The sequence below is a fragment of the Falco biarmicus genome, chromosome 8 (genome assembly GCF_023638135.1).
Source record: "Falco biarmicus isolate bFalBia1 chromosome 8, bFalBia1.pri, whole genome shotgun sequence".
Lineage (NCBI taxonomy): Eukaryota > Metazoa > Chordata > Aves > Falconiformes > Falconidae > Falco > Falco biarmicus.
In genome coordinates this window covers 62827849-62852072 of record NC_079295.1, presented here as the reverse complement: position 1 = coordinate 62852072, position 24224 = coordinate 62827849, and the positions used below count along the sequence as shown (strand labels likewise).

The 24224-nt window shown below is 52.1% G+C and overlaps 1 protein-coding gene across 4 annotated transcripts in view; it reads left to right on the top strand.

Moving 5' to 3' along the window:
• The window catches only part of JADE2 (jade family PHD finger 2), an 84008-nt gene extending 59987 nt beyond the window's left edge, over window positions 1-24021 (top strand). For 2 of the 4 annotated variants that reach the window (XM_056348343.1, XM_056348342.1), the window contains exons 8-12: window positions 42-158; window positions 6388-6849; window positions 12159-12276; window positions 16836-16964; window positions 19418-24021. In XM_056348343.1, coding sequence (XP_056204318.1) covers window positions 42-158; window positions 6388-6849; window positions 12159-12276; window positions 16836-16964; window positions 19418-20274 — 1683 coding nt within the window. In that variant the 3' untranslated portion in view covers window positions 20275-24021. The remainder of the gene's footprint in view (window positions 1-41; window positions 159-6387; window positions 6850-12158; window positions 12277-16835; window positions 16965-19417) is intronic. The other 2 variants (XM_056348344.1, XM_056348345.1) reach the window with 2 other exon arrangements.
• The last annotated feature ends 203 nt before the right edge of the window (window positions 24022-24224 follow it).

Sequence of the window (24224 nt, the reverse complement as noted above, 5' to 3'; positions counted from 1 at the left end):
GATAGCCGGTATTTACAACTTGCCTTCTATTTTGTGGCCAGGTTAGCATTGGATGTCCTGAAAAAATGGAACCCATAACGAAGATCTCACATATCCCAGCAAGTCGATGGGCTTTGTCCTGCAGCCTCTGCAAGGAGTGCACTGGGACATGTATTCAGGTATGTAAGTCGGCACCAAAGAAATTCAGACCTCCAGGATTGTGCCTGTACTAGCCACTGGAGATTCTCAAGATGTTGATGAACGTGATCTGGCAGAGGCTTATTCCTGCTCTGAGTAAACCTAACGACAGGGAGCACAAGCGCCCATCAGACATCATCAGATGTTGTTTGCAATCATTTAGTGTATTGAGTGCTAGGAATCTAGATTAACTTTCTTTGCATAACACAGTTATGTTGCTGTAGTGACACTAATCACCGGGACTGCAAATGACCTTGGTTTGAAATCGGGAGCTTCCAGCAGAAGGGCTTGGCATAGCTGCCAGAAAAGTGAGATACTCATCAGATACGTAGCCCAAGTATTCACAAACCAGCGGAGGTTGGCTGGGAAGCCGTTCTGTTGCAGGGGTACCAGGGAACCCCAGGATTAGGTAGTCCTCACTAGCCTGCTGGCTTGGAAAATAGAGTACTTGCTGCGTATTACATTCCCACATTTTCTCCTGTTTTACCACATCTAAGAAAACCACTGCAGACATCTGATTGCCTGCTCTTCCCACAGCGGGAGGGCGAGACGTTCTCTTTGCAGACTGAAAGCAGGACGCTCTGGGCTTTCCGATTGCAAAAGTGGGACACAGCTTCCCAGACAATGATCTCTCTTACTGGGGAGCGAGGAGCAGAAGCTCCCATCCAAAATGCAGCGCTCTTGGTGTGAGAGCTTTCGGGGAGCCTTGCTGCATCCACTGATTCTCCCTGCTTCCCGCTGCTCCAGCAGCGTAATGTCCCGTGGTCCGTGCGGACAGGCTGGAGGATCGGCCGCTCTGTGGTGCCCACTGCTTTTGTTGGCAGAGCAGGCACCAAAGCAGTCTGGGCGTGAGGGAGGGCATGGAATAGCCATTAAGCTTGGAAAACTTGGAAGTCTAGGATGTGTACCAATCCTGACAGATCAGCTCCTGTACAGCAACAGGAGCTGCACCTCGGAGGTCGGCGTGTGCGGCAGAGACGGGGGGGGACCAGAAGTAGCTGGCTGCCTGCAGGGGGGCGATAGGAACAGGGGGGTCTGCAGGCTCCACTGTGTTTTTGCTCCCACCTCGGGTTTAATACTTTAAAGGGAGTCATTTAAAAAGCAATCCCCTTAGCTTGGAATGAAATCTCACAATACTTCTTTAAATCGCTAGCGTTGACTCACTTCTTTTTTGATGACTCTGGGTGGATCTGCTTATTCCCCCTGCCAGATGGAGATACTGTGTCATAACAGCAACTGCTTTCAAAGAACGGAAGGGCAGGGAAGGAGGCAAACAGGCTTGGCAGCATCAAAAAGAATTCAGCTTCTCTGAGGCTTCATCCTCTTAGTGCCAGCATGGCATGGGAGCTGTGAGATCCCGGGGACCAAATGGATTTGTATTAAAGGTCACCTGAGATGGAACAGGAGCTTTATTGTCTGATGTGTCGGCAGCTCACGGTTTATAAGTCTTTGCAAGATTGTCACCGGAGCCTTTGCCAAGGCCACCCTAGCACGCTCGGGATGGTTTTGCTTCAAGGAAAAGGGGGAGAAGGAAAGGAAAAAAAAAAAAAAAGGGGGCAGGCAGTGCCTTTATTTAAGGATTTATGGGGTAAATCAACAAGTTCACCCATAGATAAATAAACATGCTTCATACTCATCAGTGGGACAGAGCTCTGTTTTGAAAGCTTATGTTTATGGAGCATATTTTTGAGTAGTGCCTGTTTATACAGGTGTAATCTAACTACCTTTGTCAGCATTTCAGGCGTGTGACCCAGCTCTGAAAGGAGGAGATTGTTTTCTGTTAGAGCTTTTATTTTTGGCAGCAGGACTCAGGTGCTGCAGGTGGGGCAGGTCTGGGGAAGGAAGGGTGTTGCTTCCAGGAGGGGGGTTTCCCAGTGGCCAGTTGGGACTGGGCTTCACCAAAACGGGTGTCGAGATCTGGAAGGCAAGCTGGAGGAGCAGAAGACTTGTCATCCCAGTGGGGCACGGGAACACTCAGAGGCAGCACCACAGCTTAAGAAAACACCCACCTCGACCACATTTGCAGAGACAAACATGAAATATTTTTGCTTAGGGTTTTATTTTTTACCCATCCAGATTTGACCATCAAAAGGGAAGCAAACCCAGGGAGTCCTGGGGAACCCTCCCCACGGCTCTCCATGCCTCTGACCTTGCTGCTTGCAGGTGATTACTGCCCTGCTTTCTGGTACGGAGCTGTGTACTCAGCGTAACTTGGTGTGGCCAGAGCCGAGCCACAGCCCCCCAGCACTGGGCAGGGATGCTGCCCTGGAGGCACCCTTTCCCTGGCTCCTGTTAAGGGGAAATCACGACTTCATGGTGGTTCCTGTGGTCAGACATCATGAGATGCCAAAGAGAGCTCAGAATCCAGCAGGAATTTTCTCATTTGCATTGCTGAGATGGAAGAGAGACTGCTAGGAGCCGGGCTCTGGCACAGCCCGAGTCCTGACCACGCTCGCTTGGGACCCAGCTCCCTCCTCACCAGCTCCCTCCTCGCTTCTCGGAGCAACTGGAAGAGCTCACCAAGCCTTGCAATGCAGTGCAGAGTGCCAGGTCTGTGTTAGTTGCTGGCAGTTTCTCCAAAGGGCACAATCTTTTGCTGTCAGCATCTTCCAGCTTTCTTTTTGTTGGTTTGTTTTGGAGAAAAAGCTCTTGGAAGTGTCCTCCACCACTCGTTAACGCTCCTCTGCCCGCTGCTGCCTGCTCCCCTTGAGCTGCTTGTGCCACTGGTCCCCATCCACTGGGATAACTGGTGCAGTGGTTCCCGGAGCTGTCGTCTGGTTGTGCCTGTAGCCCTGAAAACATACAGCTTGCCATCGGGAGAGGAGCAAGCGTGCGTGCAGCCCCCTCGCCATCCTCTGCCCCAGCCCCGCATCCTCCGAGGGTGGCTGTAATGCTGAAATTGCTTGTTGCAGCTGAGAAGCGCTACCAGGATCCAGACCATCTGTGGTCACTAAAAATCACATGGTACTTTTTGTAAGGATGCAGAAGTGTCGTGGCTGATGGCTTGGCCGGAGTTCAGCACCGGTAATTAATGTTTCCTTCCCGAGATCCCCTCGCAGGTCTGTTGGAGGAGCTGCTTCCTTCCCCGCCGGCCCCAGGCTGCGGCGGAGCACCACTGTAAGCCGGTCAACTCCTGTTTGCCTTGCATTTCCCTCTGTTTCTTCCCAGTAAGAGTGGTTTGAGGACTAATTAACAGCCCACATTAATCTCTAGTGCAGTTTTCACCCTCTCTCTTGGAATTGTGTTTGGGAATGGATTTGCCTGGATAAGCAAAGCATGCTGGAGTCCTTGAATGAAAGGTGCTGTAAGATAACGAAGCATGATCGATAACAAAGCAGGCTTAGGGACTGCGCCAGTCTTTTGAGCCTGGTTTATTCTGCGTGGCACATCCCTCCCTCCCACAAAGAGTGGCTTCGTTCCAGCACCATTCTGGGGTGGATCAATATGTTTTTATTGTCAGTTTATGCAAGGTCCTTGGGTAGCCGTGGCCAAGCAGGTACCTTTCTTTGTGGCCCTGTCAGCCGAGCTGCCTAATTATTTTCTATTTGCATTTTGGGCACGGTTTCTGACAAATGCCGCTTGCCATCTGTTGGAGGAAAGATCCAGGACGGGAGTCATTGCACTTGCTTTATTCCTAAGGTGGAGCGATGGTCGTTCCTGTTAGCAGGACGCTGGCCGGGCAGAAGGCACAGCCGTGGTGTTGATGCTGGTGTTAGCACCGGGGGCAGAACCCGGCGGGAGGGGACGTTGCTGCATGGCTTTCCTTAGCTCACATAGTTCACCACTGGCGGCCGGTTCTCTTATCTCTTCGTCATAATACCTGTTTTGTCATAGTAATTGTCATAAATATCTATGACACTTTCTGTGCCATAGATATTTACGTGTGTAACAGCACAAAAGTTTGCTGTAGTTTGAAGCACCCCCAGCTGTTATGCCGAAACGGCCAGGATGGAGTATATCAGGAGTATGTCAGGAGTACATCAGGAGTACATCAGCAGTATATCAAGTACGTCGGGAGGACATCAAGGAGTATGTTAGAAGTATTGTAGGAGTTACGTCAGGAGTATGCCAGGAGTATATCAGGAGCTCTCTAGCTCCATGCAGTGCCATTACCATCTTGGCTACCAAAGAAGAAAGCTCCATCATGGGAACTTCCAGCTGGCAAAACTCCAGCCTGAAAGTGCCGTTGAAGTGAGGAGGGGTGACTCCATCAAGCAGCATCGCATCTCCTCGTACCGCTGCTCGCTCCATGGCTGTTGAAAGCCGGTGTGTGGTATGTTGACTGCACCGAAAAAACCTGGAAGCTGCACGTCAGGCTGGGCTCCCTCTGTCCCTCCTTCACGACAAAAAATAAATACTCAAGATTGAAAACGGTGCTGCAGCTGCATAGGAGGCTGCGGCAGGGCGCATCCCGTGGGATGGGCAGGGCAGGCACCCAGTGCTGCGGTGGGTGCCCCGGGTTGGCATGGGGAGCCCTGACAGGTCCCGCACGATGCCAGGCTCCACGCAGGCGCCGGCACCATGGCAGAGGGAGCTGGTTTTTGCAAGCTCTCAGCTATTTTCACGAGCAATTTCAGGCTGAAATGAGAACCAACTGGCCGTGTTTAAACGGGGTAAGCAGGGGGTAGGTGTTCATAATCCGCTTGTATCTGGTGCCTGCAGGAGTGAGAGCCCGGCATCGCTGCCCAGAGCCGTGCTGGTACAGCTCAGGGCTCGGCCGTGGCGGGGCTGCATCCAGCTCTTCCCGCTGGTTTCGGAGGTTTTGGAGCAGGGCCTGGAGAGTCCTGGAAGTGGAGGACTTGGACACCACTTGCCTACGCTTTTCTTGGCCCTGGCAGCCGCGCAAGTCTCTCGCTTTCATAAGCACCAGCAGATACATAAACAAAGTCAAGGGAAAATATCTAAAAGCAGCAAAGTCAAAAGTTCACATGCTGGGTGACTGAGCAGGAATTCAGGGCTGATGGGATGAAGATAAAAAGCCATAAAACTTCTGTTCCTCAACTACTACCAGAAATTTACTATTTTTTTTTCTTTTTGAGAATTCAAGTGCAGCAGAGCCCCACTAAAACCGAATGGTTTGTCATCAACATCCAGGAAGTTTCATATGCCTCTGCCTGGTCCTTCAGGCCACAGCTACATCTTCATCCCCCACAAGAACAATTCTTCTGTAAATGCCAAAATATGGTGCCTACAGTAATAGCCCACTTAAAATGCCTCATTATTGCAGTTTAACTGGTCATTAGCAGCTGGAGTAGACTGATTTTGTATGGGTTATGGCTGAAATAATTACCTGACACTCTGAGCCATTAAAAACTGGTTAATGAGTAGAGGGGGAGAGGGTGCTGGTGTGGACACAGGCACCGTGCTGGCTGGGGGTGGTTCTCTGTAGGAAACCAGGCTGAGATTTGTTGCCTGTGGGATCCAAAGTAATTTAAGCCTGAGGTAAGTTAGGGAAATCATTAAAAAATTAATCCAATACAAGTTTGACAACACTGTAGCCACTGTACCAGTTCTAAAAAGTTCATTTTGTGATGTTTTGCTCTGTATATGCTGAGTTGCTTTTTTTTTCTTTCTTCTTTTTTTAATGGAGCTAATTAGAGGCTGTGTAATTTCCAGAGGAGAAAGGCATCGTGTTCCGGGAGCACTGGCTGCTTCTGAGATGCCACATTCACTCACAAACCTTGACATACTCTGGATGTTTTCAGTGAACGTGGCATCTGAGCTTTAGATGTGGTAACAGAGTGGAGCAGTTTAATGGTGAAATACAGATGAAAATTTCTCCATCAGGAGAAATCCATTGGCAGTCTTTGAGCATCCCGTTAGCCCATGCTGTTGTCTTTGCCTGTTGCCACATCTTGTTGGAAGAACCATTGGAAGCTCCCGTTTATGGTGGGTGACAGTCGAGCAGGGCCCGTCACAGAGAAGGACTAAAGCAGGTAAGGTGGGAAGGTGCCTGCTGATAGTGAACCCTGGGTTTCTTCTGCTTGGGTTTATGGTGTCTGGCTCATGGGTGTCTAAGACTTGGGCAATCCAGGTGTTTCTCCGTAAGGAGTACCTCTTGTGGAGCATCCATCGCTTCATGGTAGGTGTTGTCACTGCATGGTTGTCACCGGGTTTGTAGCAAGCACTTGGTGTCCCATTGTGTTGGTAAGCACCCCCCCCACCGATGGTGCTTTGCCCTGGCCGTAAGCCCTGTCCTTCTCCCCACAGTGCTCCATGCCCGCCTGCGTCACCGCATTCCACGTCACCTGCGCCTTCGACCACAACCTCGACATGCGGACTATTCTAGCAGACAACGATGAAGTGAAGTTCAAGTCCTTCTGCCTTGAGCACAGCACCGGTGCCACCAAGTTGCCTGAGGAGGCGCGGACAGAACCCGACCAAGCCCAGCTGGACTTGGAGAAGGTCACGCTGCGAAAGCAGAAGCTCCAGCAGCTGGAGGAGGACTTCTATGAACTCGTGAAGCCTTCGGAGGTGGCAGAGAACCTTGACTTAAGTGAATCGCTGGTGGATTTTGTCTACCAGTACTGGAAGCTGAAGAGGAAAGCAAATTCCAACAAACCGCTGCTGACACCAAAAACAGATGAAGTGGACAACTTGGCCCAGCAAGAACAGGACGTTCTCTACCGACGCCTAAAGCTCTTCATGCACCTCAGGCAAGACCTGGAGAGGGTGAGTACAGCTTGTCCTTCAGTGGTGTACCCATATGCTCTGTCAGGGCTGCTTTATTGTCTGCTGGTGCCTATAGACAGCACCAGCCCTGTTGCTCCTGGCTCAGCTGGTCTCCCCTAGCAGTTGCGCCCCTCCATCTAGAGCATTATTCGGAAGAGTAACGGTGCTCAGCATGCAGGTATCATCACTGCCGAAACACTGACACTGATGAAACAAGTTAGTGGCCGTCCCAGCTGGGGGTTCAGAAGAACAAGTTGTGGGGAGAGGTGCCTCTGCAGGGCTGGGAGGATGGGAGGCAGATGATGCTGCAGCTGATATTCACTATATTTTATTAGTCTCAGGCCACAGAGCTATCCTGTGCTGCCCCTCGGATGCTTTCCAGCAGCAAGGCACAGGAACACTTAATTATTTACTTATATTAAACAGCAAAGAAGGGTGAATGGCAGGATTGAGCGGCTGGGCCGGCGGGAGTGGGAGTGGGCATTCCCTGCCCTGCCGCAGCCAAAAATGGGTCGGCTCCTCGGGGAGCTGCCGGCGGAGGCAGAGCCATGCGGGAGGATGCAGACGGAGGATGCAGACAGGGGATGCAGGCACCCGCAGCTCCCGCAGTGCAGGGCATCCGTGCACAGGGGAGGCAGCAGCCGTCTCCACGGCAGCTTTTGGGGGAGAGCAGGCATCGGTGGAGCCGCGGTGCCGGAGCCCCCCGGGCTGTGCTCACTGCCGCACCATGCTGTCTGCCTGCGGATTTGGCTGCCATGGCTGCACAGAGGGAAGGAGCAGGGATGGGGCAGAGGCAGGCTGGTGAGGAGGAGGGGTGGCGAAGGCGAGAAGCAGTGAAGGGAAGAAGCACAGCACCCAGAATGAGCTGGCAGAGCAGGCAGGCGAGGGGACGGGTGCAGTAGTGCTGCTGCAGGAGGGGCACAGGGGCGTAGCACAGGGCAGCAGTGGGATGGGGGCAGGCAGGGCAGGGCTGCCGAGGCTGGCATGCAGGGCCAAGCTCCCTCTCCTCCTCTACCTAAAACCGGAGCCCTGCCTGGTGTCCCCCCTCTCCTGCTCCTGCCAGAGGGGTGAAGCCATGACCCCTGCCTGACCACCCACCCCAGGTGCAAAAGCCGTGGCAGGGCTCAGGAGGTCTCTGGGAGCAGGTGAGGAAGGAGGAAAGCAGGAAAACAGCGTTGCTTTGACCTGGTGGAGGTGGTGCCACGGTGCCCTGAGCAGGGGAGATGTGGTGCTGCAGGGGACATGCTGTTCCTTGGGAGGTAAAGGTGATGGTGATGCTGCCCCTGCATAGCTACCCCTGAACTCTCTCTCCAGGCTGCTGTGGGTCTGTGGTATAATGTAACCCATGGGGAGAAAGGTGGTGCGGGTGAGCGCTCTAGTCGTGTCTGTGGACCAGCTCACTGGTCCCTTGCTGCACCCACTTCTCCCGGTGGGTCTCGGAGCCCGAGAGCCTTCTCCTGTGTAAAAGCAGTCAGATCTCAAACCACTGGTCTCCCTTCTGTGGCCGTAGCAACCTTCATCCCTGCGTACATCATTGCCGTCGCTCTGCCAGACTGTCCCTCCTTGGCCCCTGCCTTTCCTGCGTCATGTTTCCATCTCTGCCCCTGGCCTGGGCTGGTGCCGCCGTTAACGGGTCTCCAGTACCAAGCTGCAGGCAACAGGCTGCAGCTGCCGGATCCGAGGGCGTCAAGTTCATCTCACTTTGTTCCTTCATCTGCTTCTCTATATTGTAAATCTAAACCAGGCTGCCTCGCTCTGCTTCCACTTGCTCCCAGCTTGACTTCTCCCGGCTGCAGTGAACCACTGTGCGTCTCCGGGTACAGTGCTTTGCTCCAGGAACTGCCTAATTCAAAGACAACGGCACGGCAGCTTCTCTTTGATATCTTTGTGTCAAAACTACATGTTTTACCAGATTTTGCATTTTCCAGAGCTGCCTCCAGGCTTCGTGGGGTCATTCCCCATCGGCGTTCAGCCTCTGCTTAGCAACTCCCTGCCAGGTTTCACTGCCTGGCCCTGGAAGAGCTGTTTGTTTGCTCTGCTTCCAAGAGGAGGAACAATAAACACTGGCTGGATCAAAGTCCGGTGCTCAGATGGGTGATACGGGTCTAAATCCGATTGCTGCCAGTGCATCCCAGGTATCTGATCCTGTCCGTCAGCGCCGCTCACAGCTGCCCCGTTTTGCTGGCAGGCAGTGAGGCATCACACCAGACAGGGGCTGGAGAAGAGCAGCCAGGAGGGATGGCTTTCAGAGGGTGTCGGTGGAGCATCACATTTGATTTTAGTGTTTTCAGCAATTAATCTGTCAGGATTGGTTGTGATTTCAGGGCTGATACTGGTATCTGGATCCAAGAGCTGGGGAGGCAAAAACAGCAAGGCAGGTGATGTGGGGACAGCCAGGGTGATGGCCTTTCCCTCTGCCCTCTCTTAACCACTGTCATTTCTACACTTCACGGTGTCAGCAAATTAAAGGTATTGCCCAGGAATCCTGATACGATCCCCCTGTTTTCTTTCTGACTGTTTTTAACCCTCTTTTCATTTTTGTTTTTTTTGGTTGTTGTTTTTTTTTTTTTTAAAAAAAAAAGCCTTTTCCAAGGACTGGTTGTTTAAATTAGCTCTAACAAAAAGCTGTAGTTTCCAGGCTTTCATACCAGCATCTAAGCTTGGCTTGGGGAAGCAGCGCTGGCTGGTGTTTAGCCATGTAAGTGTGTGTAAATACCAGCAGTCTCTAAGCAGAGCACAAGCAATGTTTTCTTCCAGGAATATCAAATCATAGAGAAGAGAGACCGCCAAACACTTTGAGATGCAGGTTGCCAGAGGCAGTTGTTTTCCTCATAAAGAAATTTCAGTTTGATGTTTTCTCCAATCCAGAACAAAAAAAAGAGAACGTAGTAAAATATGCAGCATATAGCTTGCTCTTTTGTATTTACAGCTGGGGGATTCAACAATAAAAAAGGCAGCCTTTTCTCCTGTATTCGTGTTTCCAAATTGTCCTTAGGTAAGACCAGTGCCGTCAGGGGATGGCCACAGTCATCCTGCTGCCTTCCCAGCCTGTGGTGGCAGGCGTCAGGTAAGCGTGGGACAATGTCCTGGCTTGCTCTGTCCCTGTGGGAGGCACAGAGGCTCCCGACCCCACAGGGACAGTCCCCCAAGCCTGGAAATGCCCCAGCTCCCTCTGCAGAGAGGGGTTTGAGGATGAGGAGGGGGAGGAATCGGAGACATAGGAGCAAGTGTGGACATACCCTTCCAGTTACTGCCCGTGCCTCCATTCAAGCCACCTCCTCCTTACCTTATCACAGGCGGGTTTGCTCTTTAGAGCATCAGGAAGCTGAGTAAATGCTGTCAAATCCTGTTCGCTGCCAACAGCATTTTCTGTTTCACAGCTGAAACCCTCCGTTCCCTCCAGGAGCCTCAGTCCCCACTGCAGCCATGGTGACAGAGCCTGGCTCTCCAGCCACCCTTACACGGGGCTGGCAAAAAGCACGGCACTGAAATTCGTCACAAGGCCGATGCCAGCGGGTGTCACATGGTAGCTCTGTCATCTTGGGCTGCTGGGGGTGTTTATCAGCAACCCCCTGTGATGAGCGAGGTTTAACCGCTGCTGTGCTAGCTCACGCCAGGATTTCTGTCTTGTGCTTTGCTGTTTGCATTTAGGGCTTCCCGCCTGGTTAATAAAATTTCTTGAACTGGGACAAAATGCACCAGTGATCTGCAGGTAGATGTGGAGCAAGTGTGAGTAACCGTACAGAGGGGCTAGGTCTGGGGCAGGGGGGCTGCACCAGCTGCGGACCTGGGCCAGCACCACCTGGATATTTTGCTGTATTTTTCATGTTCTGTCCTAGCATTTGCTTTAGTCCAACAGGCAGTTTTGTGAGGCTCTAGTTCAGGAGACAGGCAGCCTCATACGGGCATCTCTGTGCCCCTTCCCTGCACGTCGCATCAGGGCTCTGTGGGAAGAGGGTCTCTCCCTGCCTGCAAAAGGAGCAATTTGTGGATGAGAACTGGCGCGTTGACCCAGGGCACCAAGGTCCTGCTTAGTGTTTGGCATTTTTTTGTGCAGGCTTCCATGGCAGGTGTGAACAGGGCACGTGTGTGATGCAGCTGCTGGGCTGGGGGCTCAGCATGATGCTCAGATGCTGGGGGCTCTGTGCGTCTGCTGGGCTTTTGCATAACTTATAATGCTCCTTCTACAGCACCTTCCCTTCTGAGATGGGAACAAGTCCTTTAGAGACATTAACTTCTTCATTAGATCTGTGAAAATTAACAGGAGATTAAAACAGCCTGTGCATCCACACCATTGCTGTACCTCGGTAAGATTACAAAATAATTTACCTGTTTCTCCTGGCTCTGTTCCCATTTTATGGGTCCTGGTCACATTGTGTGCCGATGTGTATCAACAGCAGAGTTAAAGGATGTGCTGCAACAAGTACTGAAAGTTAATCCTGAATAATCAGAGCAGATTAGCAGCACACTCGGCCCCGTTTGACTCCCTGTGTGCTGTGTTACTGGGGCTGACTTTGTGCCCCGGAAGGCACTGATGCCAGAGGGCAAACCCTGCCTGTGCACTCCAGTCTTGGATGGGAGAAGGTGAAGATCAACTTGCTTAATTTTTGTGCTCAGAGGAAGACAGGAGAGAGAGAGAGAGACTCTGCTACCTGTAGCATCCTATGTGGACCCCTGCGTGGGCAGAGCTTTGGACCTGGGGCTGCCCCAGCCCCCTGGGCACAATGTATCAGCTCGCTGCTGCCCCAGGCACTGGTAACACTGGTAGCTGAGCTGTCCCTCGTGCCAGGGCAGAGGCTGGTGGAGCCTTGGCTGGGGTCTCCAAGGCAGCTGCTCTGCTTTGGGGTGGGTGCCCCTGGCACCCAGGTCTGCAGGGCTTGGCAGGAGCACTTGGTGCTACAAGAGAGATGTGCTGCTGGGGTGAGTGGAGCCACATCTCTGGAGATCCTGAGATTCCTTACAGCATCTGCATGACCAGTGCACGGGCTGGAGAAGCCGGCCAGCCTTCCTTACCCCCCATGGGTCCTGGCTGTCAGAGCCAGAACAGTGAGATTCAGGCTTTGAATTATGCACTGCACGGTTTTTCCCAGATACATGTTACGCAGTTTGGCTCAAGAACCCCCATCTCTAGTCCTGGCGCATCTAAAGAGCCCTGGTAGGAGTTTTGGTGTGGCACAGATGATGGTGAGATGAAGAGGACTGAATCCGGGGAAGCAGGGATTTCCCTGGGCGGCAGAAGCAGTGACGCAGCGTGAGGAGACCTGCTTTGACCCTGCCTAAACCAGATGCTGTTTCTTGTGTTTCTGTAGGTTAGAAATCTCTGTTACATGGTGACGAGACGGGAGAAAATGAAACACACCATTTGTAAACTGCAGGAGCAGATCTTCCATCTCCAGATGAAGCTTATTGAGAAAGACCTTTACCCAGGTCAGTACCACTTACCAGAGCTTGTTCTCACAGATGCCGTCCCTGCCATCCTGAAGCCCAAAACTGGTGCCCAAGCCTCAGATCCCCACCCCGGGAAACCAGAGCTGTCCCCCCTGCGCTGTTATTTAAGCACAGTTCGTATGTTGACTCTTTGCCCATCTCCAGTTTCGTTCAGAAGCACACGATAAAGCCATACCCTGGGTGAGCGGAGTGTCGGAGCTCCTTGTTCCCACAGATCCCTCTCGATCCTCCTCTCCCTGGGAATCACTTGGAAGGACCCAGCGTTTGGTTAGGTGGTGATGCTAAGGCAGTGTTTTGGCGAATTTCCCGGAGATGGAGCTGTTTGGGAGGAGATGGCAAATCCTGGGCACGGGGCTGCTGAGGCTGGGGCTGATGCACAGCAGCTGGCTCCCTGGCACAGGGCAGCAGCGCCCACTTTGGACTCTTTGCAGATGCCTTTGGCTCTGTCAAGAACCCAAGGTTAAGCTGTTGGTGGGATGTCTGTTGCTCCTAGAGACAAGCTCCTTTTGCTCTGGTCAGCTGCAGTTTTCAGCTCCGGATACCTGTTAGTGGAGAACATCACTCTACTGCATGCAAAGCCTCTGGCAGCTTTTATCAAGGAGCTGAAATAAAGTTGCTTTCCTTCTGTCCTATTTTTTTTTTCCTTTTGCACAAGTGGTGCCGGAGCCCACAGCTCCTCCTCCCTCTTCCTTTCCCTTTGGTGACAGGGCAGAGCAAACCCCATGGCTGCAGAACTGTTTTTCCAGCAGCAGCATCTGGTGCTTTGGCAGGATTTTCCAATGGTTGTTGTGTTTGTGGCTCTGGAGTTGTGTTTGAAGCCATCACACGGTTGAGGTTTCTTCAGAAACCGTCTGGGCTGAGCTTTCCTAGACAAAGGTTTCCTTTGACTGAAGTTTTGGAGGCTGAGAAATGTGTACGTTGAGATGTTTGTGACCTGGAGCCTGTGCAAATTCCTCTCGATGGCCAGAGGCAGGCGGCAGCGTGGGCAGGGGTGGCCGGGACCCCAGGGTGTGCTCTGGGGAGATGTGGGTCCTTGCTCCCTGTGACACAGATTAGTGACACTGTGTGCTGCTCCATATGTCCTCGCTGAACCAGTGATAGGGGTCACCAGCCTGGACACACACAGAATGGTGTTCCCAGCTGTTCCCCCCAGCCAGAGACCCCACGTCGCGTATCCCAAGAGCCATTCCCTGGCACCCGGGGAATTCGTGCCGGCTGGTGCTCCCAGCAGTGGGAGGGTGGTGGGGCAGCAGGTCCAGCTCGGGAATAGCAGGTGGATAAAAGATGAACAAGAAACTCAGATCCTGAAGGCAGCTGCCGTGCGCTGTTGCTGCTGGGCTCTGTGGGTTTGAGGGGATCCAGGGAGCCTTGTGATGCTCCAGTTCAGCTGGGCGAACCCAGTGTAGCGTTTGGAGCTCTTGGGGGGCACAGGGTATTTGGCCAGGAAGGCTTGCTGAGCTCACCTCCATTGCAGACAGGCTGTTAGACGGGTGGAAATGCCCTTGGGGACCTGCGTTCCCCAAAACACCCTGGGGAGCCCCAGCTCCAGTGCGTGCCTGACCCTCTAACGCAGCGATGGGGTGGGAGCCGGCAGCTCCTCCCGCGGTGGGCTGGGAGGGGTGAGCTGGGACCCTCCGGTGGGGTGGGGTGCTGACTGGCGAGGAGCTGTGGGGGGGGCTCTGCCAGGCACGTTTCGGGGCTGTCTGCACCGCCGGCTCGGCGCGGTGCAATCGCCCTTCCTGGAAACGTTGTGGGTGTGCTCGGGGCAGGGGGAGCGTGGCTGCCCTGACTGCCCGTACCTGCTGTTGGTTCTGCCTGGAGGTGAGCGACCAGAGCAGCCGTGGTGACAGGGCAGCCCAGGTGGCAGTTGCTCTGCAGGCTGGGGGGGGATTCATATGTTTTGGTGCAAAGTTCTTCACTCCTGCCCCAGATGGCTGGCGTTTGCCGGTTTGTTTTCTGCTCTGAACTGATGGAGCTGAGCTGGTCATCTCTCCCAGGACGGGCTTTTTGATTGAGCCTAAGCAGCGGCTGCTGCCGCTGGGACCTGGCTCCCACAAGTTGCTGCTGCCAGGGAAAGGGACCGGCTGTGGGAATTTGATCCTGGGATCTCCAGGTGGTTTGATCATCTGGGTCCTTCCAGTGCCAGGGCACTTTAGGGACCCGAGTGCCTTTCACCATCGGTGCACAGGGTCTCCCGAGCTCGGGAGGAGTTCCCTTGCCGGGACGTAGCATCAAGCCATAAGTTGCGATCCCAAACGTGGGGAGAGAGGGTGTTCAGGTTAGCTGTGACAGCCATAGCGCAGGCAAGAGCACAGCATCAGTACGTACGTGCTCCCCGGTGCAGCACATGGTCCTGACGCTGAGCTCCCAGTGCTACCCGACGGCAAGCGCCGGCACTGGGGCCACCGGCAGCACTGCCCGGGGGGGCGGCTGGGATAAGCGGGATCAGAGGAGGGCTCAGGCTCCAGCTTTCACAGCCGTGCCTGTGCATGGCAGTGCATGGCAGAGCCGTGGAAAGCAGTGTTGTGTTTATTTTCTGCTTCAGCCCCTAGCTGTCATCCTGGTCCCACCCCGACCACACCGTTACAGACCCCGATGCTCCCAAGTGCTCCCAACACCCACACGTTTGCTAAGCCTCCTCCCTGCCAACTGATGATGCTTAGAGCTAAAGATACTCAGCACCCAGCTCCCTGCTGCCTTTCCCATCATTATAGAGTGCTGGCTGGTTTGAAAGTGGGGGGACGGTTCCTGTAGCACCCTCTCTGCACAGCTCCCAGCCGGGCTGCTCTGCATCCCTGGGGTTTCTTGGATAAAGGACCAAGTGCAGTATTTTGCCTGGATGGGGCCAGTTTTTAACTGCTGTTACGGTAGTCATGGACTGAAATCTGTTGGGGTTATTTCAAAGATGGGTTTGGCACCATTTTTTTGGAATGGCTCCCACATAAAACTCAGAACTGGAGGGATTTATTTTTCCTGCTGACAAATGATCATTTAAGCAGGAGATTTTTAATAAAATTAGTGAGAACTGCCCGTGTAAAATGAACCCACCTCTCTCCCCTGTATTTTTCTTGCATGGAGTGGAAAGTAAACACTGTCTGGCTTTGAAACACAGCTACTATTTTGACAGGTTGCTCTTCAAAAAGTACTGCTCGGGTTTCTCTTTAGCCCCATTGTGCTGTCTAAACAAAGTTAGATTTTTATTTTGTAAGCGAAGTGAAAAATGTGTCTGCCTTTCTCCAGTTATTTGGCAGGAACGTAGCAAATACCAATTTTGCTTTTGCTTTTGTTTCTTTCAATGAGTCCTTTGGTCAGGAGGGGTTCCTGGCTGGGCAACCCCAGGGCTATAAATCCTCTGTTAATCCAGACTCAGGCAGGTGCAATGTGAATTCCCTGCCCCGCTCACCCAGTACATTTCCACTGCCACAGCCAGGGGAGAGCAGAGGTTGCTCCCTCTGACCCCTCCAGTCCACGGCCTCTCTGCTGTGGCAGTTTGCAGGTCTGCTGCTGGCCGACACAACAAACTGATTTATTTCTTCAAATCATCGCTCTGATAGCTGCACAGCTTGTGCAGGTTCAACCTATGGGCCAGACTGAAAAACTGCATCTCTCATCTCCACTTCCATCAACCACCCACACTGGGGTTTAAGGGCAGTATCCTTCCCCCTCTAAAAATTAATAGGAGATCGAGCATGGACTTCTGTGGGAGAATGACCTAATGGAGTAAGTAAAAACTGTTTAAGTACTTTGCTTAGCAATGTAAGTCATACTTTTACAGGGTGTTTGTCCTGTTTACCCAAGGGGAATAAATCCAGTACAAGTTCAAAGCCATTTAGGATATATTGATTTTTAGCTGGATGTCTACATAGCTAAGAGTTATATCCCTGGCTTTCCATAGGCAGTGCCACTCATCTTTCCTACTCCATTTTCTTATGTTCAACACACTGCTTAAGTTTTATAGCTTTGGGTGGGTTTTTTCACCCCCCCACTGTATGGATTCGAGCAGTTACTGTCGCCGAAAGGTTTAAGCAAATCAAGGTCTGTTTTAAAACACTGCCAGTGCCATTGCTGTCAGACTGGCTTTGCAGCTGAATCCCTCTGGGAGATGCTGGTGTCAGTGACGGGTGACACATCACTGGGTTTGGTGGTCCCTATGTCTCCTGGAAGTGCCCAAGCGGTTCGGGGTTGCTCCCATAGGTCCTCGCCCCAGAGCCCTGGTCCAGGAGGACACGTCAGTGGCTGAGAGTTTCCAGCAAGTCCCCTGCCTCCAGCGGGACTGCTCCTGCAGCCACGCCACGTTCGTGTCCGAGGCCCAAACCTCTTTTTTATATAACCTACAGGATTCAGATTTTCTTAACGTACAGAGATCTTAGCCCACAACTGGCCAAAAAGCGGCCGCTGTTTTCCCTTTGGCTTGGAGCTGTTTGCAGGTTTGGTCCCGGTCCCCAGTCCACGGGTGTGTCCCAGGGGAACTTGCTCACCACAGCATCCCTGATGCCTCGTCTCACACGGAGTTTTCCTTTTTTTCTAAAAAATGCCAGAACAAACTGGGAAGAAGACAAAGGGTAAGAAAAGTGACCCGAGAAGGAAAGGAAGAGATGGTAGAAAAAGTAGTCCTGAGAAGAAAGAGAAAAGGAAATCAGTCAACGAAACTGTATTGGGACAACTGGGTAAGTCTGATTTTATGGGCGCAGAGCTGACCCGTGCTGCTGGAGGCTCCCTGTTTTGGGGAGTCCCAGCCCTGATCCCTCCTGCGCATACACGGTGGAGTTAGTTACACCCGTGGGAGCCTCTTCCTTCTCCTTTGCAGGCATCAGCCTGAATTACCAGGGTCCTGTGGGAGAGACCACATCAGAGACATGGTCCCCAGCAGGGCAGGGGGTGTAAAATCCCCTCCCCAGCCCCCAGGGCTTGTGCCCGGATTGGGAGAATGTGTTACAAAACCTGTGATGTGCTGCTGAAGCGTGATTTCACATTCCGGTGATAAAATCAGACTTACCCACCTGCAGTAGGGCTGACCTCCCGTATCTTCTGCGCTGTGTGCTGATGGCCGGTACAGCACGTGGGCTGTGCATTTCCATGGCATATAGTGTTTGGGGCTGTGTGGTCATGCTGGTGGTGCCAGCGGTCCGGGAGCACCCGGGGACAGGCACAAAGCGTGGCCGGTCTCTTGAATTTGTTCGGGGGGTGAGGAGATGCAGCCTGGCTGTGGGGATGCTTCACCCACCTCTGGCTCTTCTCCATCAGCTGCAACCTACCACTGCTCAGCAGCCCACAGCACTGGGAGGGAAGGGAAAAAACAGAACAAAAAGATCTTTTTTGACAAGATCTTTGACAGCTGTGTATGTTTTTGGGACGTAATTGGGTTTTTGTTTGTCTTCCTCCAGCACTGTCACCTCTGCCAGCATGCTGGGCAGGACGTGATGAGCCCACACATGCTCAGCTGCCCTGTGGGTCCCGTGGGGCTCTTGGACAGCCTGAGGGTGCTATAAAACCCTGCCGGGGGTACAGAGAATTTCTGTGGGAGGTCTGGGCCACCCTGCCTTGCTCTGCTTTGCCCGTTGCCTGCCCCGACTCTGCTGCTTTTTGTTCATCTCAAAGCCATTGGGCTTAAGCAGGAGCCCCTTTGGAAACAGGGCTTTTGTGCTCATCTTGTCTCTGCGCTGTTCTCTGCTAAAGGGACTTTGGATTTTCTGGGACAGATTCCATCAGATGATGGAGGGCTGGGGTATCTCCGAGACAGGCAGCACTGCTGCGAGCCTGGGAAACCAGGCAGCCGACCCAAAGCTTTGCCAGGGTTTTGTAACCTGTGTTTTGTTCAGGGCTTGAAGCATCGCTTGGGGCTGCAGCCACCTGAGGAGGGCTGGGGGAAGGTGAGCCTGGCAGCGCCCTTGCCAGCGAGACCTTGGGCTGTTTGGCACCTGGGTACCACGCGGTGCCCTGAGCTTATCCCTGCTCCTGCTTCTCCTCCCCGGCACTGGGCTGGTGCCAGGGCAGGGGCTGTCTTCTCCAAAAGGACCATGGTGACCTGCCAGAAGGTGCAGTACTGCCACCTTGACAGTGTCACCTTCGAGGGGGCATCTGACCTGACCAACCTCCCCAGTGCTGCCCTTGAGCAGCCCTGGCATTGTGCATGGTGTTCTGTTTGTCACCCCTGCTGTGGTCACTCATCCACACAGTGTGGGGGTGCAGGGTCACCTCCCATATCACTCCTCACGGGGGAGGGTGATGCAAAGCTGTCAGTGAGGCTGGCAAACATTGCAGGTGTGAGTCACCGTGCCTGTGCCGCTGCTCTTTCCCTCTTCTGTTGCTAGACTGACCGCTTTAAAAAGAAAGCTCTTACCTGAAATAAAAAACCAAACCTAATCTTTTCTTCATCCATAAAACAAGCTCTAATGTTGAACCCGTGGGTTTCTGTTATGGGGATTAAAACCGCGTGTGCTTGTGTGAGTGTGCGCCTTCTCAGTTGCTAATTAGACCCAGCCCAGCCCACAATGCTCGCTCTTGCTCTCAGAGATAATTCTTAGGAAGTTTTCCAGCTTTTCCCGTTCCAGCCCGTCATCTCTGCTCCTCTTCCTCCGTTTTCACACCTCTCCGGTATTAGGAGATGTTTTCAGAGCTGCCTCCCCCCCTCCCTGCCTTCGCATGCAGGCTTGGCCCCAGTCCCATCACCCCACTGCCACCTGGCTCGGTGGTGGCCCATGGCAGCTGCTCCCCGGGGAACCCGTTACCTGGGTCCAAGTCCCGCTCTGGTAGCAGTCACCACATTTGTAGGCTTACACCCGAACTGTTTGCCTGCTGCCTTTGCATGGGAATGCATTTTCAACCTCGGCATGGGTTGAGCCTTGGCATCTTCACTGCAGAAGGATGCTCAGTTCAGATTTGGGGAGGTTTGTGGAGTGTTGGATGTGGGGGACCACCCTAGCTGTGTTGTGACCTCTGTGAACTCCAAATTCAGCATTAGTGCTGGAGCAAACCCCCTTCTGTTTCCTGATGTGGTTACATTTGACCTTTTGAGTATTTCTCCGGTGCTGGGGAGTTCTGGTGAAGTTGGTGGAGGTGTCGAGGGCAGTATGGCTGTTCCTGGCTCCTGAGGCAATCTGCCCCTTTCTCTTTTTTCCAGGCTTGTCAACGTCCTTCCCCATTGATGGGACCTTCTTCAACAGCTGGTTGGCGCAGTCGGTCCAGATCACTGCTGAGAACATGGCGATGAGCGAGTGGTCCCTCAACAACGCCCACCACGAGGACAGCACCCCCGGCCTCTCCGAGGAGCTCCTCCAGGATGAGGAGACCTTGCTGAGCTTCATGATGGACCATTCCCTCCGATCCCCGTTCAAGCAGAGTGAGGCCACAAAGAAAGTGAAAAGCAAAACAAGAACGAACACTAAGAAAAAGCTGCCCCGGAGCAGCCCCCCCGCCGTGGCTGGGAGCCACCCGGAGAGCTCGGAGCCCTGGACTAACAACGCCAGCAACTTGTCGGATGGTGCCACCAAGCCCTTCACTCCAGATTCCAGACCGAGCAAGTCGGAGAAAGGGGCGGTGAAGCTTCCCACTGACCGCAAAGGGACGGGCGAGGCAAAAAAGGCGGCCAAAAAGGGCTGTGTCCCGAAAGCCGGCGAGCCTCACCCCCCCACCGGGGCGAGGGGCTGCATCAGCAAGGAGGAGGAGGAGGAGACGCCGCGCTGCGCTCAGCCGGAGCTCAGCCCCGCGGCCAAAGTGCCTGACTCCGTAGGTAGCCCCAAAACCATCGTGCGGTTCAAATTACCAAAGGAGAGCCGAGGGACTCGGAGGTTGCAGCCCCCCAAGCCCGACGGCGCTGGCGGAGCTCCCTTGCGTCGTTTCGACGCCGAGACGGACGGCTACTTCTCCGACGCAGAGATGAGCGACTCAGACGGGGAGTCCCGCAGCGGCAGGGCGCAGCGGGGCCAGCTGGATGCAGCCGGTGAGGACATCGTCAGGATGAGCATCTTGGCATCCTAACTCCTCCCCGACCACGCCAGCTCGATGAGGCCTCAACCCAGTTACAACTGCCATGTCCAATTTCTGCCTGGTATTGTAGGAAGGGGGATTTTTAATATGTGTATATAGTTGGAAATTCAGCACTGTTGTCTTTCTCTTCTCTATACGCCTGAGATACAGCTTCAGCTTCATCGACATCAATGACCGTGACAGTGTGGTCCCTCCCCGGCTCCCTGCCAGATCCCACTTCCCGGGAACACAAGCCGGCGCCCGGCAGGACCGATGCCGAGGGTGCCGGTACCCGTGCTTTCTGCAGGGATGACAGTTTAATTAATGGGCATTATTTAACGAGGGGCAGATTTCTGCCCGGGACGGTTGCCCCCGGAGCAGGGAGCAAGCGCAGGGTACGGTAGCGGCCGGCTGCGGGAGGGGAGGTACCCGCCTTGTGCGCGGATACGAGGAAGCAAATTAAATGATACTAAAATAAATAATGACTAAAGCACAAAAAGCTTGTTGGAGGAAAGCGCTTGGGGTGGAAGAGAGCAATGTTACATTTCTATTTTTAGAAAAAAAGAAAAAAACCCAAACCTCGGTTGTTATTTTTCCCCTCACCTTTCCATCTGGTCGGGATCCGTCCAGGGGCCAGGATGCAGAATTTCTCCCCGTCGCTGCCCCGCGGGTCGGCCCCGTTGAGGTTGCTAGAAAAACTGAAGCGATTTACTCAGGTGAATTGGTCAGCTTTTAGCAAGCTGGAAAATGGAAATGTGGGGCAGGGTGGGGGAGAGAAGCATCCTTTAAAAACAGCGTGGGGAGTCGGGGGTGGTTTAACCCGGGAGGTTGAGCGAGTTTTTTCTGCCCATGCTTCTCTCTAACAGCTGCCGTGGTCCCACTGTTTGAAATCCCCTTTGCACAACGAAACACTTCGCCCCGAGGCCAAACGTACTGTCACCAAGGGGAAATGGAAACGCTTGCCTTCACCATTTTGTTTTCCTACTAAACGCTACAAGGGAAATGGTGAATTTATTCCTCCCCATCACTTTTTTTTTTTTTATTATTATTATTCCTTAAATCCTTGTTACAAGCTGTTGACTCGTTGTGGGAGGGTGATTCACAGAAGCTGACATTATAAATATTACAATAATTTAATGCATAAAACGTCCCCAATAAGCCTTAAATGTTGTTTAAAAGCCCATGTTACCTACAAGTCAGGCGAATTTCCATGTTTGCACTTAATTGCACCATTACTTCGGTTTTGGCTTCAAAGGTCACAGTTAAGTCGTGCTACGTGTTTTATTGGAGTGACCCCAGTGTGAGCTCAGGGAACAAAAAAAAAAAAAAAAAAAAAGGAATTCACTGAAACTTTTGTTGTTGTTGTTTTTTAAAAATAAAAAATGTTTAAAAAAAAAAACTAAAAAAAAAAGCAACCCAAACCTGGGACACTTCTGCAACCGGTTAAACCCATCACTAAACAAAAAAACCCTTGCAATTGTCAAACCAATCAGTCAAACAATTTTGTGGATGCCAAAGAATATTTTGACAGTCAAGCAGCACAGCCAGAAACCGGAAACTAGTCAGTATGAAAAGAATCGGAAGTTATTTAGCAACAAAGGACTAAAGACACACTCATAACACACTGCTGCGGCGTTAGGTTCCAAGCTTGCTCCGAGGGATGCTGCTGCTCCGAGACCGCATCCTGCCGTTTTGATTTCCAATGCTTTTTGCTCATTTCACTGTGAGCTTTCTTTTGAGACTCTGAGACTCCTTCGATTGATGTTTTAGAGTAGATCATCTTTATCAGCCTTCCAAAGTCCTTATTATTGATAAAATTGCAGCAAAGCTAAGCGATGACAGCCTAGCTCATCCCAGGCATGGCGAGCGGCGGGGGTTCGGGTCGGATGCTGAGCGCCTGCACCCAGCCCTCGCTAAAGCCAACAGTAACCTGGCTGAGACTGACCATGCCTGGGGAGAAATCTTCCTCAGACGGAAAAAAGGTTACACAAGTTATTAGCTGGAAAAAAAAAAGAAAAAAAAAAAAGAGAAAAAAACCAGAAAATCAACAAAACGGGAACCACCTTTGTTACAAATTAGCATAATCCATTGAGGTTGGAAATGAAAATCTGCTCATTAATTAAGGCTCAGTATGTTCAGATAATGTTAAATACAGTAAATAGGACTTAGTTTATCTTATCAGGCTTGCTAGCTTTAGCTACAGTATCCTAGTATAAGAGTCATAACAATAATCAATATGCTGCCTTTTAATGAATCTTGCTTCCGTGTGCTTCACTCAATTATGGTTAAAAAATAAAAAAGCAATCCACAAATTTCACTGTACACAGCTCCATTCATCAGCTTCTGCACTACTTGTCTTCTCAGTACAGGAAAGCAAAAAGGGGGAGACTTTAAAGAACAACCAACCCGGCACCACCAGCACCAGGCAATAAAACAGTCTGAAACACTTCCGAAACATCAGGCACCGGATTTTGCCGTCAGGAGACGGCGTTTAGGTGAGGAAAGCTCAAGGGGGCTGGTGGGGCACCTCAAGCCTGGGGAGAAGAATGGGGTGGGGGGGATAGACAGGAGAAAAGGAGCCCTCATGAGCCATGGGGCTGAGCAAGTGCTGGACCACAACGGGGTGGCTGCGGCCGCCCTGGTGCATCCCCTGCCCGGGGCGTCCTCGCCACCACCCTGGAGCAGGGCAGCCTGGCATTCAGAAGAGAAAGCGCACAAGGAAAGTATTTTTGATGTTACTGTAAATGTATTTTGAAATTAATAGAAAGAAAAAAAAATTAAAAGGGTTTATTTTAGTAAGGTAATGTTGTCTTTTAAGATGTATAAACTGCAGGAATCGCCATTTGCACTGTAAGAGCACCCGTTTCCTTGGAGAAGCAGCAGTGGTTGAGAAGGGGATGCAAATAGCATCCTGCTCTGATTGTGGAGCACGGCCCCAACATCAGCCCCAGCCCCAGTGGCTGCGGGGCGTTCCCAAGGACAGCCCCAATTCCACAGACCCATTTTCCCCACACCCACTTGTAAAATTTTTTCTTCATTTTAATTTTTTTTTTTGCTTGTTTGCTTGCACCTATTTGATGGGGATTGGATCCGTGCTGCCTGATGGAGCTTGCCCCAGGGCGAGGTGCAGAACGGCCTGGAGGTGGGAGCGGGATGCGGGAGCAGCTGCCAGCGGGAAGATGCTGCTGCAGGGCAGGGCGTGAGGTTTGGTTGTTCTTTAAAGAAAGCCCCCCACAGTTTGCACCATTCCACACACAAAACAGACTCACTTCACATCAGTTACAGGAAACGATATGAATGTCGCAGGAGGAGAAACCCTTCTGTTTTCTTTGTTTCAAAGAACGTGATGTGCCATTTGTTAATACAAAAGAGAAATATTGAAAATATATTGAAAAGAGCAATTTTAAATTATTTTTGGCTTATGTTGCAATATTTATTTTCTTGTATTAGAAATTCCTTTGTAGAGAAAAAATGTATTTTTCATTAATGCAAAAACCTATTTCTCCTTTTTGTACATTTTCCATGTTAGTTAATCCTTAAAGCAATATAATGTTATCAAACTCGTTCTGTGTGAGACTGTATTATGCATGCTATTTGTGTTGCCTTGGAATAGCTCTGTCTGCCATTATTTTCATCCTGTTTAGATACAGTGTATGCTTTAATACACATTGGGACCATGGCCCATTGCTTATGGAAAAACCCCTTTGCATTCCTCAATGTGTTGGCAAAAGCAGTCAATAAAGCAGTGTTTTCTGTGTACCTCTGTGTCGGTGCAGTGAGCAGGGTCACACCGAGCAAACTTACCCTTGGACCTGACGGCCCGTTGAAGCATCCCAGGGGATGTAGCGCTGTGCATGGGGATGCAGAGCTGGGCTGGCCCTGCTGATGCAGCTGCTGTCTGCCTGTGAATAACAAATTTCTGAATTTCCACTGTGCTGCCATCTACATTTCCATTGCCAGAG